Source organism: Coccinella septempunctata, chromosome 3 (assembly GCF_907165205.1).
Source record: "Coccinella septempunctata chromosome 3, icCocSept1.1, whole genome shotgun sequence".
Classification (NCBI taxonomy): Eukaryota; Metazoa; Arthropoda; class Insecta; order Coleoptera; family Coccinellidae; genus Coccinella; species Coccinella septempunctata.
This window is the reverse complement of record NC_058191.1, coordinates 14,827,986-14,849,708: the sequence shown is the minus strand read 5'-3', so window position 1 is coordinate 14,849,708 and position 21,723 is coordinate 14,827,986. Positions and strand designations below refer to the sequence as shown.

The 21,723-nt window shown below is 37.4% G+C and overlaps 2 protein-coding genes across 2 annotated transcripts; both read right to left on the bottom strand.

The window, feature by feature from the left end:
* Positions 1-11,835: 11,835 nt before the first annotated feature.
* Positions 11,836-12,795, bottom strand: LOC123310261. The gene has a single exon (XM_044893730.1). The coding sequence runs from the start codon at positions 12,793-12,795 to the stop codon at positions 11,836-11,838; it is 960 nt and encodes a 319-aa protein (XP_044749665.1).
* Positions 12,796-13,177: 382 nt separating this feature from the next.
* On the bottom strand, positions 13,178-16,933 carry LOC123310260 (uncharacterized protein K02A2.6-like). The gene has a single exon (XM_044893728.1). It carries the CDS (start codon positions 16,931-16,933, stop codon positions 13,178-13,180), a length of 3,756 nt encoding a protein of 1,251 aa, XP_044749663.1.
* Between the last annotated feature and the right edge of the window lie 4,790 nt (positions 16,934-21,723).

The window sequence follows — 21,723 nt, the reverse complement described above, 5'->3', positions numbered from 1 at the left end:
TGAATTCAACAATGTCTTCAGTTTTGTGATGTAGTTATTCAGGGATTGTCCTTCTTCTTGATGGTAGGTGAGGAATTTGTACCTTTCGTACACCACATTTTTCTTCGGATTGCAAAACTTGTCGAAGGCTGCTATTACTTCATTCAATTTAAACTTGTCTGGTTTTAAATTGAAGGTGTTGAAAATCTCGATTCCTTCATCCCCAATTAAATTAAGAAGAGTAGCCACTTTCTGTTCATCAGTTAAATCTTGCTTAGCTGATGCCATCAGAAACATCTCGAACTTCTGCTTCCATGCCGTCCAATTCTTTGACATGTTTCCGGTGAAGTCCATAACTGGTGGTAATCTTAGAACTTCCATTTTATTATTTTATTAAGAATAACGTTTTATTATTATTCTATTCACACCTGACACCATGTAATAGTTTCAGTTTTATTAGAAAAATCAATTATTATTCACAGTGTATAATCTTTATTCGATAACAATTTCTATTGATCTCCTCATACAATGTCTGCGAGGTCTTCACAATATCAACAGACCTGCGCCTATCATTCTATATGATAATTACAATATTTATTTACATACAGGGGTATATAAAACAGATACCTTACAATGGGAGTTATACAGGGAAGCATATTGGGTCCATTGCTATTCATTGCCTATATCAACGATCTACCAGATGAGATAAAAACAAATAACCACGACATCAATTTTAACACTACTATTTATGCTGATGATATAAGTGCTATTACAATCGCAAGAAGCCTTCAAAGCGTGACACATAATTGTGAATCAATTATGAAAGAAGTGGAGAAATGGTGCATCTCAAACAAACTCAAACTTAATATCAACAAAACGGAGTTTGCCATATTCCACACTGACAGAAGTAGATATACTATACCTGAACACATATCCCTGAATAATGCTACCGTGAATACCACAGAAAATGTGAAATTTCTAGGAATCTGGCTGGACTCAAATATGAAGTGGAACGCCCAAATAGAAAACTTGAACAGCAAACTCAACACCATAATATATACCCTCAATGTAATGAAATACCACATCCAACAAGATAAACTGAAGCTCCTATACAATTCCAACTTTCTGTCAACCCTATCATATGGCATTATTTACTGGGGAAATTGTACATCTTTGAACAGAATATTTCAAATACAAAAACGAGCAATCAGAGTTATGTATACAGGGTCTTTCACGAGGAACCTCACCCATATTTATACGGGAAACTACTGAACGTATTTTCATGAAATTCAGCACTTATAAGTATTTCACGATGCTGATGATATCTAAAATATGTTCAAGGCATGAGCACCTCCGGTTTTTCCGGAAATGACGTCAACTTCCGTTTTTCAAATTAGAACACCATTTTTTTATTGCAGAAATAGATTCCTTAGAAAATTTCAAGTTATTTTGATGTAACATTTTTCAGTTTTTGTTGGAAAATTCTCTCTGAGCGGGAAAATTCGAAAAACAAATCGAAAATAGAGCTTCGCTGAAACAAGAATAACTTCGAGGTTTTTGGATGAAAAATTTTCATTTTTGGGATTTTTCGAAATGTAAGATTGATGTATCCACTTTAAAAATCGAAATCGCGATTCATGATACAGGGGGTGAAAAAATCGCTTTCAAAGTTAGGGATGACAAAATCGTGAAAAATCCATTTTTTCAAATTAGAACCCCATTTTTTTATGGCAGATATTGAATCTTCGTTAGAAAATAATGTGAGTGTATGCATCACACCCTTGCCCTAAAATGGATATTTTCTGAGTTATTCACAAAAAACTGTTTTTCGTCTTGAATTTTCAGCTATTTCTTTTCCCTTCACGCCAAAAAGATGAAATTTTCAGGAACTGTTATTTGAACCATGCTGTAGATTTTTCACCCCTTCTTGAAACCGACTTCAAGTTACTATTAGGAGAACCATGGCAAACTCTCGCAGTTATAACTAGAGAAAATGCTCAAAGTTTTGACCGTTAATTTCTAGACATTTATTTATTCGTCTCAGGAATGCTTCATGCGTTGCTCTTCTTATTTCATCGGGAGGAAGAGATCTGCAAAAGTGTTTAAAAACCAAATTGAGTTTCAAAACTATGAATCTAAAAATCTAAACAAACCTGAACGCATTTCTGACTCGTTCTATGCAGTCCTCTTTATCAGTCAGGGGAGTTGAGTAGACAATATTTTTTATCCTACCCCAAACATAATAGTCTAAAGGAGTTAAATCGGGAGAACGTGGTGGCCAAATATGTGGACCATTGTTCGCCAACCATCGATCTTCAAATAGCCTGTAGAGGATATTTGACACATTGAGTGAATTGTGTGGAGGCATCTTGTTGATACCATAAGTCATTATGGTTCTGTACTAGCGGCTCAATTATTGGAGTCAATATGTCAGAATATCTATCTCCTGAGGGAGAACATTCTTTAAATAATACAAACATGTGTAGTGTTCTATCTTACCAGTTAAAGTCCCATCATAAATGTGAACATCGAGAATTGCATTATTTTTGATGGCGCAAAAAACATTGAAACTCCAGGTCTCTTGAAAGTTCCATTGTCCGAAGTGGTGGTTCTTCACTTCATCCCAATAATGACTGTTATGCCTATTGAAAGAACCATTCTTTGTGAATTTAGATTCATTTGTCCAAATTATACAGTCCAAAAAGTTTTCATTCTCTTGAAATCGAATCATCATAGCTTCGCAAAACTCTGTTCTCCTGACGAAATCAGTTTCCTTCAAATGCTGTACCCTATTGAATTTATATGGGTACATTTTATGTTTTTTTAATATTCTCCAAACACTCGATTGAGATAATCCCCGATCAATCTCGGCATCTTTGAGAGAATTTTGAGGATTCACACGAAAATATGCAAGAACTGTAATTTCGTTGTTCCCATCTTCTACTACACTTTTTTCTCTGTGTATAGTTTTCTTAACGAAAGATCCGACATTTCTCAAGTTTGTCATGGTTCTGTTAATGGTAAATTAATAGTCAACAAAAAATGCTACTGAATAAAGAGGAATTTGGCAGATGTAATTAATGATATCTATCATTAAAAAAAAAGAATGTAAAACATGGTAAGTTTTTGCATATGGTTCATAAGGAATTATTTATTTATCACTGGAGAGAAAACCGATGGCCGATTAGTTGAAATAAAGAGGTTTCCGATACAAATTCGAATCAAAATTCGCCATCTATTTAGGAACAACCTGTAACTTTTTTCTCTTGCATATTAGGGTAGTAAAATCTAAAACATGGTTTAAGTAACAGTTCCTGAAAATTTCATCTTTTCGATGTGAAGGGAAAAGAAATAGCTGAAAATTCAAGACGAAAAACAGTTTTTTGTGAATAACTCAGAAAATATCCATTTTAGGGCAAGAGTGTGATGCATACACTCACATTATTTTTTAACGTAGATTCAATATCTACCTAAAAAAATGGGGTTCTAATTTGAAAAAATTGATTTTTCACGATTTTGTCATCCCTAACTTTGAAAGCGATTTCTTCACCCCATGTATCATGAATCGCGATTTCGATTTTTAAAGTGGATACATCAATCTTACATCTTGAAAAATCCCAAAAATGAAAATTTTCCATCCAAAAACCTCGAAGTTATTCTTGTTTCAGCGGAGCTCTATTTTCGATTTTTTTTTTGGAATTTTCCCGCTCAGAGAGAATTTTCCAACCAAAACTGAAAAATGTTACATCAAAATAACTTGAAATTTTTTAAGGAATCTATTTCTGCAATAAAAAAATGGTGTTCTAATTTGAAAAACGGAAGTTGACGTCATTTCCGGAAAAACCGGAGGTGCTTATTCCTTGAAAATATTTTAGATTTCATCAGCATCGTGAAATGCTTATAAGTGCTGAATTTCATGAAAATACGTTTAGTAGTTTCCCGTATAAATATGGGTGAGTTTCCTCGTGAAAGACCCTGTAGAATGAAATACAGTGAGACTTGCAGAGGTGTTTTCAGAAGAAATAAAATATTGACGTTGACAGCAATATATGTGTTGAAGTGTGTTATCTTCCTACAAAGCCACAGTGAACTGTTTAAACAGTTTGAGAACAACAACCATACCAGGAGAATTGATCCTTACATATACCCCAGGCAACAACTGACACTAGTACAGAACAATGCAAAATACATGTGCATGAAGATTTACAATGCGTTACCTAAACAGTTTCATTCGATGAAAAATATCGATAAATTGAAAAACCAATTGATGAAATTTTTGCTGAACATTGAACCATACAATTTACCAGAATATTTTGAATCTTGCAAAGTAAAACTCACAGAAATCTTGTAACGAGTAATCATTGAGATTAATTGACTTATTCCCTCTTGTTGTATCACAATAATTGTAGGAATTGAATAACGAATACGAAGCTTGGAGGCCCAATTTCGGGTGATGAGGGTGTGTTGACAACCTGAATCCAAAAGAGCACGACCGAACACGACATTCTGCCGGCTATTAAGACGTATCCAAGAAGTAGGCATGAGGTGGTTGGAATTATTGGTTCGGCGCAAGGAAGATCGTGGAGATGGGTACAGATGACTGGAGGAGAGCAGATGAAAGGACGACGGCGGATGTTTGCTCATTTTGGGTTAGATGACTACGAGATGATAGTTAATCGGTTCCGCTTCCGTAGGTGGAGCAAGAGTGACGAGACGGAGGAGCGAGGGACGCTCGAGATGATGCAGAACCAGATGGCCTAGAAGTCTCGCGATATCTACCCCTGACTGAAGTGCCCCGAGAGATGACAGCGCGGATTCGAGACCTGGACCCGGAAGGAGGCAAAGAAGAAAATTGGTCCTTCGAGGAGGGAATCTCTTCCGTGTGGGAAGCTGAAAGGGGCGAGGTGGTAGGTGCCAAGTGGAGGATTGTATGGTGTCGTCGAACGCACGTGTGACAACACTGATCCGCACTGCACGTAACAGTATCATGGAAAGCCGACATGCAGTTTCTACACAATTGCCTTTCAGTCACGAAAGCTCGCCTCTGGTGGATGTTCATGGCCTTGAATTCTCGACACTGGCGAATGTTTTATACTTGTTTGTCTGGATGAGGGCTCAATAGTTAAATAAAAATAAACTGAGTTACATTAATTTATATTCATCGGTTCGTAATCTGCTTCTACATTCAACATTCAACGTGACGTATCTGTCCTAGTCACTTGTCACCGGACACCGTTGACACATATACACTTACTCTAAACTTAAAATGGCCTCAGCCTAACATATACTATATGAAACATCCTTCCTTTTTAAGGATTAAACCTATTTGGTTTTTTAATAATTCGGCCATATCTAGATTTAGTCATTAAGTTTGATCCATTACAAATTTCAATGTCATGATTATTTTCAAGTGATTCTGAAACAGTTTGATCCAAAGCAGATCTTTGAAAAGTTTGATTTATGTTTTGATCATAGTTTTTTTTCACAAGAAACTTCATCATTGTTTATCTGTTGTCTCATTTCATTTTCTGATGGCTTTAGGTCAATTCTGTTTCTCCTCACTACATTACCAGCACTATCTATTACATTATAAGATCGTGGGTTTTCATCCTGATTCAAAATTCTGGCCGATTCCCAAGTTTTCCTAACATGATTGTACATAGAAATATTCTGGTCTCTGTCTAATGGCTCTAAATCTTTAGCATTTTTATCATAATATTGTTTAGTTTGATATCGTTTTGCCTCGAGTTTATTAACTACATTTTCACAAATCTGCGGTTGCAGCAATTTAGTTGAAGTAGGAACCTTAGTCTTGCATACTCTAGAATTCAATAATTGAGATGGAGTGTAGTCCATGTGCTTGAGGGGTGAGTTTCTATAATTCATCAAAGCTGAATACACATCATTTCCTTCCTTTTTATGCTATTTTTTTAGCATACTTTTTGCAATCCCAACTGATTTCTCAGCCAATCCATTTTATCTTGGATAATTTGGACTTCCGAATGCAAGAGTAAAGTTCCATTGTTTAGAAAAATCAATACAGTTCTTACTGTTAAACGGTACATTATCTGCTACTACAACATCTGGAGTGCCAAAACGTGCAAATACTTCTTTCATTTTTGTTATAACTGATTCAGCACTCTTGTCTCTTAAGAATAAAAGTTCCAACCAATTAGAGTATGAGTCATACATAGTTGAATAGGACTTATCACCATAAGTAAAAATATCTGTACCAATTATTTCCCACGGTCGAGTAGCTAAGGGCCATTGTTTAAGTGATTCTTTACATTGTTTTCCTGAATATTCTTCACAAATTTTGCAGCATTTAATGAACGATTCTATATCAGCTGCTTGACCTGGCCAATAGAAAATTAATCTAGCCCTAGCTTTGGTTTTCTCTATGCCTAAGTGACCCTCATGAATAATTTTTAGCATTTTGTTTCTCATTACTAGTGGCACAATGAGTTTATGTTCTAAAAACAACAAACCATCACTATATAAAATTTTTTCTCTGAGTTTATAATAATTTTTTACAACTTCAGGAACTTTATGCCTTCTAGCCGGCCAACCTCCATTTATAAATTCAATGACCAGGCTGAGTTGTGGATCCCTTGAAGTTTCAATTCTAAATTCTGCTTTGCGTTCTGCTGACATGGGTATAGATCTATCAATTGAATGAACTACATAGTCCATTCCACAGTCAGTACTTTCATTTTGTTCCTCAAAAAACGCTCTTGACAAAGTCTCAGAAATGTACATTTCTTTACCCGGCTTGTATTGTACATTTAAGTCATAATTCAAAAGTTTTAAGCGCATTCTTTGTATTCTTGGCGACAGTGCTTGAAGTTCTTTAGTGAAAATTCGCTCCAACGGTTTATGATCACTGAATTCTCTTATTTTTAAGCCATACACAAACAAATGGAATTTCTTTACTACAAACAGTATGGCCAACATTTCTTTTTCAATTTGTTCGTAATTTTGTTCAGTATTTGTTAGACTGCGTGATGCAAAAGCAACAACACGACCTTCTTGCAATAGGCAAGCACCTAGGCCATCTTTTGAAGCGTCAACTTCTAATGTGACCTCTTTTTCCGGATTAAAAAATTGAAGTACAGGAGGATTAGTAAGCAATGACTTTAACTGTTTCATGGCGGAATCATGATTTGAGTTCCAGTGCCACTGAACATCTTCTCGAGTCAAATTCCTTAATGGCGCTGTGATCGCTGATAAATTTGGAATAAATTTACCCACAAATTTCACCATTCCTAAAAATCTCATTAACTGTTTTTCATCTACAGGATTTTTCATGTTCAATATTGACTTGATATAAATGTTATTCATACGTATTCCATCCCGCGAAAAGACTTGTCCTAAAAACCTAACAGATTTTTGTTTAAATTGTATTTTAGCTTTATTAAATTTAACATTATATTTATCAGCTCTACTCAGTACTATTCTCAAATTCCGATCATACTCTTCTTCGGTTTCTCCCGTTACTATTAAGTCATCAAAATAAACAACGCCGTTTATGTCTCCAAATAGTTCGTAATTCTTTTTTTGAAATACTTCCGGAGCGTATGATATGCCAAAGGGCATCCTCAAAAACTGATATCTCTCAAAAGGAGTACCAAAACTACATAAATCAGCACTGTCTGAATCCAACTCAATTTGCCAATAGCCATCACGCATATCAAGAACTGTAAAATATTTTTTTCCCGATGATATTTCCTCAACTAAAGAAATCAAAAAATGTTCCCTTTTGATCGCTTCATTAAGATGCTTAGGATCTAAACATAATCTAATATCACCATTACTTTTTTCAACAATAACCAATGGACTCAGCCAATCTGATTTTTTAATTATACCTTTATTTTCAAGTTCATTGAGTTTTTCCTTTAACTTATTGTTCAGTATTTGTGGAATTCTTCTTATTGGCACAACTTTAGGTATAGCATTTGACTTTAATGAAATGTGATGACGAGAGGGAAACCTACCCAATCCTTCAAAGACTTGGGGAAATTCCCCCTCCGCATCTTCTACACTTTTGAGCACTTTCTTTTGTGCCCCTTCAAATCTAACCTGATCAACTCGTTTAACTAAATTGAAGCGAATACAGTCCTGCAATCCTAGAAGAGGAACTTGATTTTTTGCTTCTACTATTACAAATAAAACTTTTTTCATTAAATTCCCTATCTTACAAGTGAGTTCAACCTCACCAACTGTTTCTAATTTAAAGTTTGAACTGCCATAAGAAATCAATGATATGCTAGACCTGTCCAATTCTCTTACCGAGTCAATTGATTCCAGAATATTGTATGGAATTATTGATACTTCAGCGCCTGTGTCTAACTTAAAATTTATACAACTATTATTGATAATTACTGCCTTGGTCCAGCTTCTTTCTTGTCGTAGTTGATTTTTCTTCCTTACAGTGTTGATGAAGAATACATCGTCACTTCCTTCAGTTTCTTGAACTACTTCATGTACCTTCTTTTTCTTCTTTGTGTCATAAGCATCACTTTTGCACACTCGAGCAAAATGATTCTTTCCTTGGCACTTTGCACACGTTTTTTTGAATGCCGGACACTTTTTCTTTTCATAAATGAGCCGGTCAGAGGAAAAGTGGTATAAGTCACAAATTCCGATTTTTGAGTTATACCGATATTTGGGTACCAAAGGTTGCATATTATTCTTCTTATGAGTGGTATGAGTCAAATCGTCGTTTTGACCGAGTTATACCCATTTAATGTTTTTCCTCTCAACAAAATTTTCCATACCTATCAATGCGGTTTTTCAATCAATTGAAACGTAAAACCTTCATTTCCAACATTTCACTTAATTGTAGTTAGATCACTTTTCCTCTGAGCCACTCAAATAGTCAATAGCAATAGTCACAATTTTTCCTACTTGCTTTCACTGCACAGACTGGACTATTCTCACCTCGATTCTCACTTTGTAGCACCTTCAACTGTTGCTTGCTGACTTCCCTCGCCTTACATATATCGATGGCTTTGTTGAGAACTAAATCAGGTTCTCGCAATAACTTTTCTTTTATAACTTTGTCATATATTCCAAAGCCAAATTTTGGCGATTAAGCGTCTTAATCGATGTCTTAAAGCGTCTTTAAGCGTGACGTCATTAATTTTGTTGTCGCGAAAATAGAATATCGCTGATGGTTGAGTCATCTGTCGTTGTCATTAGACAGCGAATCGAATTGTGAATTTTTCAATTTCTGTTCTTTGGCTATTATTTGAAAAATATTTATTTATTCTAAATGATAATGCAGAAACTGCATTATTGGCAATAAAAGCACTCTTCCCTAGTAGGAATTCAAATCAAATTCGATATAAACAACATATTCTCCCTTCTTCTTTATATTACCTCTTTCCGCTTAAGACGACACAGACCAGAGACAAGATGACTCTATGACACAGGCGCTCTCCACAGACCGCCAGGTTCCGCTTAAAGCGTCTTAAAGACTGACGTTATGACTTATTCGCTCGAATAGCACCGCTTCAAGACGCTGCACGCGTCTTAATCGCGAAAATATGGCTCAAAGAAAATTTTATTCATCTGTCAAATTTGACAGACAACAATGTTCCGACTTATTTTTGATTGTTGTTTTAGCCAATGAGCATACAATTAGGCGATAATTTTGCATTAGTGCAAATTATCGATAATTTGCACTTGTGCAAAATTATCAGGTCCTGTAAAATAAAGGCAGACGTAATTATAAACGTTTATTATAATACTTATTGAAGTAACATGAAAACTGTTGAATCTAGTTATTGAAATTTTTACAATTAAAAACGCAATTATTGAAATTTATGATTGAACCAGTCGAAGCTTGTTGTTGGTCAGAAACAACGTTACTTGAAGCAGAAGTTGAAACTGAAGAAACACTAAACTCGTTGTTTTCAATGTTTCTCATTTTCCTTATTATTTCCTCGTGAAACTCTCTATCGAGTTGTAAATGAGGTTTTATTGAACTGACATTTCCATGTCCCGTTATTTTCGTTAGCTGGTTTTCGTTTACCCCAACCTTGGCTAGATGGCTTACGGCAGTTGCTCGGTGAGAATGGTTTGTAAATTTGAACTTTTCGCTATCGAGACCTGCTTTTTGGACATTTTGCGATCTCGTTTCGGCCAACTGGGATATTCTTGAACCATATATTATTATTTTGCCATTCTCGATTCAGTGTAAGAAACAGACGGTTCGTCTTCACTTTAGATCTTCGTTTTGATGAAAGTTTTTTGTATAATCTTAAAAAAAAGCTTTGATAAGAAAAATTGAATAAGAAACTGTTAATTTGACCTACCTAACGGGGCAGATGTCTTCATTAGTGGTGTTTCTGATTAACCATTTACTGTCTGTTAATCTGCGGCCTCCTCCTTGGCAGGTTTTTGAAAACACTGGATTATAAGTTATAAGTTTTGCTGTCACGTTCCACATTGTTTTCACCACACTTTCTTTATAAAAGGATCCATCGCTCTTGCGCATGTTGCTTGCCCACTCCTTTAGAATGAAGACAATTTTTTACATCGAAGTTCCTCGTTCTAAGAAGTGATTTCTTTCGGCACAAAACTCTTGAAATTGTCTCCATACTGACGTTTTTGACTTTTCTGTATTTGTTGGCGTAAGATTGTCTATATTCTTATCAATATCTACAGCAGAAGCGTTTCCAAATCGCGACATTGCACTTAGAAAATTTGACAATGGGTTTTTTATAATGCGTCGTTTACTAAAAAATTTTTTATTGTCCGTAGCAACGATTTTTTCCAACAGCTCCTACGTGCCTGCAATGAGTATAAATTATACAATTAGCGTCGCCACTGGTGACGGCAATGTGACACCAACTGACAGCGACACAGTACGATTTGATGGATTCACAAAATTTTCTCATTAAATTTAACTCTTGCAATGAAAATGAATCGATTATTTTCATTGCACTAGTTAAATTACAACTGACAATTCTGTCTCTTATCATTTCCTCTGGTTTCGTGTATCCAGTAGTCTTCACTGCAGTTTTCAAATCTGTGAGAAAGCTATCAAAACTTTACCCATCTTTTTGAACAATACTATTGAATAAGAACCTTTCATATATTTCATTCTTTTTCGGTTCACAATGTTCCTTGAACTGCTTAAGCACACCTTCCAGAGTTCTATTACTATCTGAGAGCGGTGGAAAAGTGTTGAACACATCAAGACTATCATCTCCTATCACATTCAAAAGAATTGCAGTCTTCGTTTCTTCGGACTCCTCAATAAGACCACGTGCATCCATAAAATACTTGAATTTCTGGTTGAACTTCCGCCAACTTTCTGCAATGTTTCCATCTAAATTGAGGGAGTCTGGAGGCTTGAAATAATTCTCCATTCTAACTAGATTGCTAATATTTCCAATATTCTCTTTCCAAGGCACGTGGCACGTGTAAACCCAACCTCACTGCATCTCATCTGTATAATTACCGTAAAAATCTTCTAGTAGCCAGATTTTACAGCTACACCTCACACCATGTTTTATACTTGTTTGTCTGGATGAGGGCTCAATAGTTATATAAAAATAAGAGGCACTGAGTTATATTAATTTATATTCATCGGTTCGTAATCTGCTTCTACATTCAACATTCATCGTGACGTATCTGTCCTAGTCACTTGTCACCGGACACCGTTGACACATATACACTTACTCTAAACTTAAAATGGCCTCAGCCTAACATATACTATATGAAACAGCGAATGGAGTGATTCGCGGAGCAATACACACAGGCTGACGACGAACTAGATGAAGCAGAGGGGCGTACTCCAGCATATGCATGGGGGCGAGAGGATGGACCAGGGGATGATTGAGCAGACTATAGAGGAACAGACGTTGAGGCCGCTGGTGATTGAGGTCTTGACGATCTCCTGGGCGCAGACGATCGGGACGAGGTGAGAGTAGAACTTTCCAACACTCGCAACTGTCGATTGATGAAGTCGATCAGTTGAACGAGACTGGGAAAATCATCAGACTGCCCTTCGAATAACTGGCGAGATGGTTCATCGAGGTTACGCAATGACATAGACACCAAAAGATAGTCTGCCAGATCTGATATTGGCAGCGCCTTGATGGCATTTATGGCGTTCTGATGGGTGGTGATGAACCACTTCAACTGTGGCAAAGAAGACACAGATGCTGGCCGGGACTCTAAAATCTGGTTCACGTAAAGATCTGCCAGACGCCGGGGATTCTGGTAGCGGGAGTGAAGGGCCTGATAAGCCAGAAGATAGTTGGCCGAATTCATCTCGAATCCGGAGATCACTGATGCGGCCTCACCGGAAAGAGCCGACGATAGCAGATGAAATTTCTGAACGGGCGCCAGAGAGGTACTTTGGTGCACTAGGGCGTCGAAGAGAGCAATAAATCCGGGCCATTCCTCGATTTTACCGGAAAAGCAGGGCAACTCAACCCGAGGAATCGGAAGCTCAACCGACGATGAGGAAGGCGCGGCAACACTGGCAACAGATGAAGATGCAGTTATGCGGCTTTGGGCGGCACGAATATGCAGGCAAGTTTCGAAGAATGCTGCGAATTTGGAATGTGATTCGTCACGCTCAGACTCCTCCAACTGAGAGTTGAATCTAACTATCAAGTCATCAGCTTCCCTGAATGATTTTTCCACCCTGGTCAATTCAGTCAGGCACATGTTAGCTACCTGGACCTCAGTGGTCAAACCCTTAACTGAATTGAGCAGGGTGGAAGCTGCGGCGAACGCATTCTCGCGCTTGACCATCGATTCGGCGATAGAGGCCTTTAATTTGTCTATCGACGGCATTCCGACCTTGCTGAACGACCCCGGTGTGTAAAAAGATAAAAAGAATAAAACTACTCACGGGGATTCCGAAGAAGCAATGAACAGACGATTTGTAAAGTACCTTTGTATGTACAATCTCACTGGCTCACCACTACACCAGTAAGTACGCCCGTCCAATCTCGATAAGCGTTATCAAACGATTATTAATCAACAGCCGGCGCATTCACTGGAGTACATGAGACAATGTGGGCATCCACTAAACAGACACAAACACTACATCCCTTCCTTTTTATTAAATTTATTTATCCAACTCATTAACAATTTCAATACTAATAATAATATATGATATAACACTCAACAATATTCAGAAGCTTTAAATTTCCTCCCTTATAATTATATGCATTCATTGAGGATCACAGTTTTTGTCTTCATCCGTTGTGGCCTCCGCATTTACTGTTTTCCATTGACCCTCCACTCTCTTAAGGTGTACTACGTTTCTTCTTAATTCCTGACCGGTTTCATCATTCCTGATAGTTATGTCTCCACTTGACGTTTTCTGCACCGTATGTGGTGTGGGAGTGAATGTCGGATCGAGTTTGTTCGATCTGTTCATTTCTTTCACGTCATCATCCTCCGGATCATGTATATCTCCTAACATGGGGATTTTATCCCTATTCTTTCGTTTGAAAAAGAGTTCTGACGGTGACTTTTCCGTTACAGAGTGAGGAGTAGAATTATACATCATTAGATATTGATATAGTGTGTCTTTGATATTTTTCTTCTCTATTGAACTTATCTTGAGGCGCTTAACAATGTCCCTATTCTGGCGTTCGACTCCTCCGTTCATCTGTGGCCAGTACGGTACAGTATTGAAGAGCTTAATATTGCATTCCTGACAAAATGATTTAATCTCTTCACTCACAAACTGCCGGCCATTATCAGCAGTCATTGATTGCGGATAGCCAAGGCGACTGAACAATTCTTTCAAAATAATGATTATTTGTGCGCTTGTTATAGTTTTCATAATCTTTACTTCTTTGTATCGACTGTAATAATCGACTATTACTAGAAGGTAAATCCCGTTCGGTAGTGGCCCCAGAAGATCCATAGCGACATCCACCCATGGCTCAGACGGAAGCTCACGACGCTTCATTGGAGCAGGATGATTGGGTAGGCCAACCAAGGTACATCCCTTGCAAGCCTTTACTATAGTTTCAACATCTTTATCTATTCTGGGCCACCAGACTTTAGACCGCAGTTTTCCTTTCATCCCCACGATTCCTGGGTGGCCTTCGTGAGCCGCATCTAGTACTTGCTTCCTCAGATTTCGTGGAATGACAATCTTATTACCTCTCAGTAAGATATTCTCATGAAAACATAATTCATTGGAAAATATTTTATAATTTTTGATGGATTCATCCCAGTGGTCTCTGTGAAGGCCTTCTTTCACCTTCATGATTTCAGTATCTGCCTCTGATTCTTTTACTATCTGTTGCATCGAGGTTGCGTGAGGTCTTGCGTGCTCAACTATTTGATACACATGGTCCTTAGTTGATGTTTTATCTGGTTGATCGGAATAATCACATAAACGTGACAAGGAATCTGCTATGTTCGTCTTTCCTGGTTTGTACTTTATTTTGTAACGGTATGATTGAAGCCTTAAAACCCATCTTTCGATACGTGCACATGGTTTTGACCTGGGACTAAATATAAATTCCAGAGGCTTATGGTCTGTTATCAATTCGAACTCTTTTCCGAATAAAAAGGTATTAAAATGTTCGATTGCCCAAACTAGAGCGAGGGCCTCTTTCTCAGTTTGGCTATATTTTCTTTCGCAGTCATTCAGAGTCCCATTTCCGTACGCTATGATTCTTGGTCCTTTGTTGTCTGTTTGTACCAAGACCGCTCCTAATCCTACAGGGCTGGCGTCCGCTATCACTTGGGTTTTATCGTTCACGTCATAATATCCTAAGGTCTCAATCTTTGATAGTGCGTTTTTCAACTGCAGAAATGACTCATGCTGTCTTTGTTTCCAGTGGTCTTTGATACTAGCGTTTTTTCCTAATTTTTTCCTTAGGATCTCTTTAAGCGGCTCCGTGATGGTGGCCATGTTGGGTATCCATTTATTTATATAATTTATCAATCCAAGGAAACTTTGTAATTCTCCAATAGAATTAGGTTGCCTGAACTCTTCAATGCTCTTAATATATTTAGATAATGGCCTGACTCCCTCTGGTGTTAATTCATGCCCCAAAAAGCTGATTTTCTGCACCTTAAATATGCATTTTCCTTTGTTCAATAATACATTATTGTCATTCAATACTTTCAGAACGTTAGACAAATGTGCATCATGCTCTTCTTCGCTATCGCCCCATACCAATATATCATCGATAAAATTGAGAGCTCCTTCGCATTTTATCAACATTTTCTCTATGATTTTCTGGAAAAGTTCTGGAGCGGAGGTGATTCCAAACATAAGCCTTTTATATCTGTAAAGTCCCTTGGATGTAATAAATGTTGTCAAATGTCTGGAGTTCGGATCTAGTTCCACTTGGTGAAAAGCGTTACTGATGTGGAGTTTAGAAAAGAAGTGTGCTCTTTTGATCTTTGGGAGTAAATGGCCCATACATGGTAACGGGTGGTTTTCTCGTAAAATTGCTTCATTTGCACGCCTCATATCAACACACACTCGTACATCACCATTGTCTTTAAGAATAGGCACAATAGGCGAAACCCATTTCGATGGTCCATTTACTTCTTCTATTATATCCATTTCTAACAACTCCTCAATTTTCTCATGGATCTTTTCTTCTAGTGGAATAGGTATTCTTCGATAAGGTTGCATGACTGGTTTCACTGACGGATCTGTTGGTATATCAACGAGAATATTTTTAAACTTCGGAAACGGGGTTTTTAGCTCCTTAACTGAATCGACTTCCATGTCGCCCAGTTTCAAAACCCCTAATTGTAACGCAGTATCCTTACCCAGAAGATTTCTGGATCCATCGCTTATAACATAAACAGTACTGTGGGTGATCTTTCCGTTCACTTTAATCGATGTTTCAAAGGATTCCTTCACCTTTAATGGCGTCGTGCTGCCGTAGGCCAAGAATATTTTCTTTGGTTCTTTAATCTGGTTGGAGCAGTTAACATTGTTTTCTTTCAAATACTCCCATGTTTCGTCCGAGATCAAATTCGATTTGCAGCCCGAGTCTATTAGCATTTTTAAACACACGCCTCCCATTTCGCATTTAATAGTAGCATCATCATTTAAATTGAATATATATTGCACTTCTTCTTCGTCTTTTCGATGCTTTTTGTAATCATTTTTCTGGTCTTCTTGTTTTCCAATTTTTCTCTTTCGACCATAGGGTTTAGTTCTGCAACATTTTTGATAATGGCCCAGTTTACCACATCCGTTACACTTTCTTTGCTTCGCCGGACACGGTAAACCTTTGTTGACGTGTGCGAAAGTTCCACATCTGCTACACTTAGTCATCCGTTCCTCACTTGAGTTTTGTTTCAATTCATTCCCTGCATATTTATATATATTCGTATTCCTCATTTTAATCGCATTGATTTCGCTGGATTGTACTTTACCATTCTTTTCATAACTCTCTAGTTGATGATTGACTATCTCCAAAGTGTTTGCAATAGTTATCGCTTTATCCAGTGTTACTTCATCTCCCATAGTAAGAATTTTTTTTCTCAGTTCGGATGATGAGCATTTTCTTATGATTTGATCGATTATATATTCTTCAGGATCGTGAAATTTGCATTTATTAGCTTGCTCCCTGTGTTTAATCACAAATTTTTCAAAACTTTGACCTTCCTCTTGTTTAATTTGGCTGAAAATGTGCCTTTCGTAAGTCTTATTTTGTTTTGGAAGAAAATATCCGTCTAATTTCCTAATAGCCAACTCGAACACATCAGTATCATCTCCAGGTTCTCCACTCGCGCCAGGCAGATTGTAGAAAATATCTTGTAGCGCGGTACCACCCAGTACCAATAACATTGCCCTCTTTTTAGATGCATTCGTGATATCGGCAGCTTCAAAATAAATTATCAGAGATCTTTTCCAGCTTTCCCATCTTACAGCGACTGACGAATTGTCCCCTTCAAGATCAAGTTTTTCTGGCGGAGGTAGGTTGTAGGCCATAATGAATTGAAGTTGAGTTACCTGAAAGGACATCCAATTGAATGGATTGCTTCAGCCCCTTAATAGGATAACAGTCGAATCATATCCTCATTACAATTTGATAAGACCACCGTTCATTAACTAGCAACATCTCCAATATAATGGAAATCAATATTGTTGATCTAATGAACAATCAATGTAGTTAACGACAATTTAATGACAACCACCTTCAATTTAATGAAAGTCAATTTATTTATCGTCAATTTAATGACAATCAACACATTCAATTTAATAAAAGTCAATTTAATTATCGTCAATTTAATGATAATCAACACATTCAATTTGATAAAAGTGAATTCAGTTATCGTCAATTTAATGACAACCACCTTCAATTTAATGAAAGTCAATTTATTCATCGTCAATTTAATGACAATCAACACATTCAATTCAATGAAAGTCAATTTAGTTATCGTCAATTTAATGACAAACAAGACATTCAATTTAATGGAAGTCAATTCAGTTATCATCAATTCAATGACAATCGACACATTCACATAGATATACCACAACATTAATGACATTGCAATAAAATGTAGGTATATTATTTCATGCATTGAAATGACAATAAAATAAAGCTAAGATAAGAAAGTAAGGCGAAGCATAACCATAATTCGTTTTATTTATGCCATGAGCTTTTGTAGAAACTTTCTACGCTTCGGTACATAGCTACATTACTAAGTCAGGTACCAATTATACCAATAACTCGAAATTGATTGTATTCATCCTATGAAGTGAATATGTCCTACTTACATAATCGGATAAAAGTTTGATACACGAGTAAATAACTTCTCTAGATCGAACTCTTTTATTTTTCTTTTCCAAAAGGAATTCTCCGACCTTACTTTCCTTCCCCTTTTGATTAGAAAGTTAAATTACCTTTTACCTCGTCGCCACTTGTAAAGTACCTTTGTATGTACAATCTCACTGGCTCACCACTACACCAGTAAGTACGCCCGTCCAATCTCGATAAGCGTTATCAAACGACTGACTAATCAACAAATCAACAGCCGGCGCATTCACTGGTGTACATGAGACAATGTGGGCATCCACTAAACAGACACAAACACTACACGATTGATTGTTTATCAGTGAAGATAATAAACAGATGACGTTGAATGCAACACTCGAAATTACAATAATAATACTGCGAAATTTTAATATTCCAAGATGCGAATTTACTTCGAAAGAATTCCGGAATAAAAACCTGATGCACACGCTTATCGCTGAAGATAAAAACAGATGACGGCGTGATAAGGATTGCCGTGTAGTGAATTCAATTAATTTATTCGAATGGAAACAAAATGATGAATTTGAAATTAAATGATCAGATGAACAGAAATGGAAAAATAGACTGAATTTAGGGGATTTTAGATTAATTCCTGGGTTTCACGGCACCAATAATTGATCGCAAATGAGTTTGCGATCAACTTCATATGATTTATTGATATTTATTTATTTATTTATTTATTTATTTATTTATTTATTTATTAACGGTACATGACCTTTTAGTTAAGAAAAAAAATACAAATCAATCCATCAAAACACAAAAGAGAGTAGACGTAGAGTAAATTCAAGTATACATACATATAAATATATACATCAAAACAGAAAGAAGACAATAGAGCAACAACTCAAATGTATCCAAAATATCACAGTCTTATCAGGTACTTCAAATCTCTTCTCAACCTCGAAATGGAATCATGAAATATATCAACTCCTAAGGAGTCCACGACATTAGCGTTTCTCATCATCCTCGAAACCGGAGAATTTAAACAATAATTAGTCCTCGACTGTGCAAGTCGAAACAAATCAAACCTTCGGATGGGTCTAGGAGGAACATACAGACTGAATTGCGATAACAAGTCAGGGGAGTACAAAAGACCTTGAAAGAGCTTAGCAATTAATATCACATCCGCATGAAACCTCCTCGTTCTCAAAGAGGACAGACCAAGACGGTCGCGCATTCGACTAGCTGAGAAAGTATAGATCGAGAAAGTACCCATTCTAACAGCAGCACACCTGAGAAACCTGTTCTGAACCCTCTCCAGCAAAGAAACATCGATCGATAAGTATGGAGACCACACGACAGATGAGAACTCCAACATAGGTCTAACTAAAGATATATAAAGATGTTGCAGAGTCTCGACGTTGAAGTCCCTAGCATTTCTAATAACGAATCCCAAAGTCCTGAGAGATGACGCAGAAATGGCCTGAATATGTGCCCTAAAAGACAATGTGCTATCATATGAAACACCCAGATCCTTGAAAACAAACACTCTATCTATATTCTTACCACCTATACAATAATCGACCATGATGGGGCGCTCCAGACGGGATATCGTCATGAACTTACATTTATCAACGTTGATAGCCAGACAATTGGCAGCACACCAATCCTCAACTGCCTTTAGGTCCGATCTCAATCTCTCAACGTCGGATAACGATTTTACTGAAAAGAAAAGCTTCAAATCATCCGCAAAGAGCAAGAACTTAACAAATCGGATGACAAGACTTAGGTCATTGATAAAAATCAAAAATAACAAAGGGCCTAGGTGACTACCCTGGGGGACTCCCGAAGTTACCGGTATCGAAAACGATAATGTTCCGCCTACTTTAACGGTTTGGTATCTGTCTGACACATAAGACATCAACCACCGACATAAGTTATCATGGAGACCAAACATCCTAAGCTTTCTACCAAGAATTTTATGGGACACACTATCGAACGCCTTCGCTAGATCAGTGTAAACAACCTCGACCTGTCTGTGATCCTCCAAAGCCTCAAGAACAAACTGAGTGAAAACCAGAAGATTTGTCTCAACGCTTCTACCCCGGAAAAAACCATGCTGTTCAGGAATAATTTTATCATATATTCTCGATTTTATTTGCTCATGAATTATTGATTCAAATAACTTAGGGATCACGCTGAGTATCGTTATTGGTCTATAATTGGAAACATCCTCCTTGGATCCCGATTTAAAAATAGGCTTGATGAATCCAGTCTTCCAAATATCCGGAAAAACGCCATCATTTAAGGACTTATTGAACAATATTTGAAGTGGGAGAGCAATGAATTCCTTGCACTTCTTTAAAAACAAAACCGGAATGTTATCAGGTCCGGGACCCTTGTTCACGTCAAGAGATTCGATACCTTGCAACACCTGTTCAACATGAATCATCGTGAAAGAAATGGTGTTATCGTTATCACGAAATGCATCAGTGGCGTCGCAGGAGATGATGTCGTTATGCTGCTTATAAGTAGATTGGAAAAATCTTGCGAAAGCATCAACTATCTCGCTCTCGTTACGACATTCGTCGCCCTCGTACAACATAACATTGGGTAAGCAATTATCCCTTTTTCTGGCATTCACAAAATTCCAGAATTTTTTAGGATCTTTTTTAATAGATATTTCGGTTTCCCTGATAAAACTGCTATAACATTCATTAGTCATCTTTGCACACTGTGACCTAAGGCTACTAAATTGAAGATAATCATCCCAGGCATTAGATATTTTATAAATTTTGTGAGCAATTTTTTTTCTGAAAACAAGATCTTTCAGTTCCCTCGAAAACCATTTGGGAAAATCTGAGTGTCTGATTACAATCTTTGGAACAAACTTATCAATGGCATCATATAACATACTGTAAAAAACATCAACCTGAGAGCCGACGCAATCGTTCGATGCCTCGAGCTCCGCTGACCAATCTATGCTTGACAAGCGCTCATTCAGACCCTCATAATCTGCAGCCTTGAAATTGAAAGCAATAATTTCTTGTATTTTCCTAAAGTTTTGACCAGTAGGAATTTCAAAAGCTAGCGCTGGATGGTGAATGTCCAACTTCGAAAGGACATCAATCGCCGCATCGACCCTCAGTGATTCACAACTAGAAAATACTAAATCTAACATTCTACCCCCGACATTTAATACAGAATTGTTCTGGTGAAGATTGAGAAAACTAAAGGACTCAAGTAGAACCTGAGAGCACTGACACAAACCTGACTGAACAGACAAACCCGACTGGCCGCTAGACCACACACTATATGGTAGATTGTAGTCACCAACAATGAATACTCCGTCCGGTTCAAACTCCTCCACTGCAGCCTCGATGTTCGCACAGTGATTCTCATAGTAAGACACATGCATTCGAGGGGGTATATAGGCCGTCACGAACAAGAACCTCTGGCAACCGATCGTCACAACCACCAATAAATCTTCCACGGACACTTGCACCCGCGTCACGCACTGGACAGATAAACTTTTCCGAACAGCAACCAGACAGCCACCACCCCTTTCCTTATCGCTGGTTAAAGAAGAACGATCATTTCTGAGCAACTGAACAGGTAAAAATGCTCTTACCTAACCCAACTGGCTTAAGTCGAACTCAGATGAATCTCCACGATAAAGAACACACGGCACTTCACTTAAAGTTGCTCAATATCACTTTGGCTCACTCAATATACAGAGATGACAAAAATGGTGCGATGCTTTCGGAGATATATAAGAAGATTATATCAAAGAGAGATTTCGGCGTGTCCGGTGATGATACGAATAATAATTGATTGTCGTGATTGACAGACAACAAAGTTTTTCTTTCGTCGGCGCCTGACAAACCGGAGTCAGGCAACCCAACTCACGATCGACCACCATAAAACGCCGGAAGCTTGAATACTTTGGGCACATCATGAGACATCCGGAAAAATACGGCGAATGATCAGCGGAAAATCATTCAAGGAAAAATAATGAGAAAAA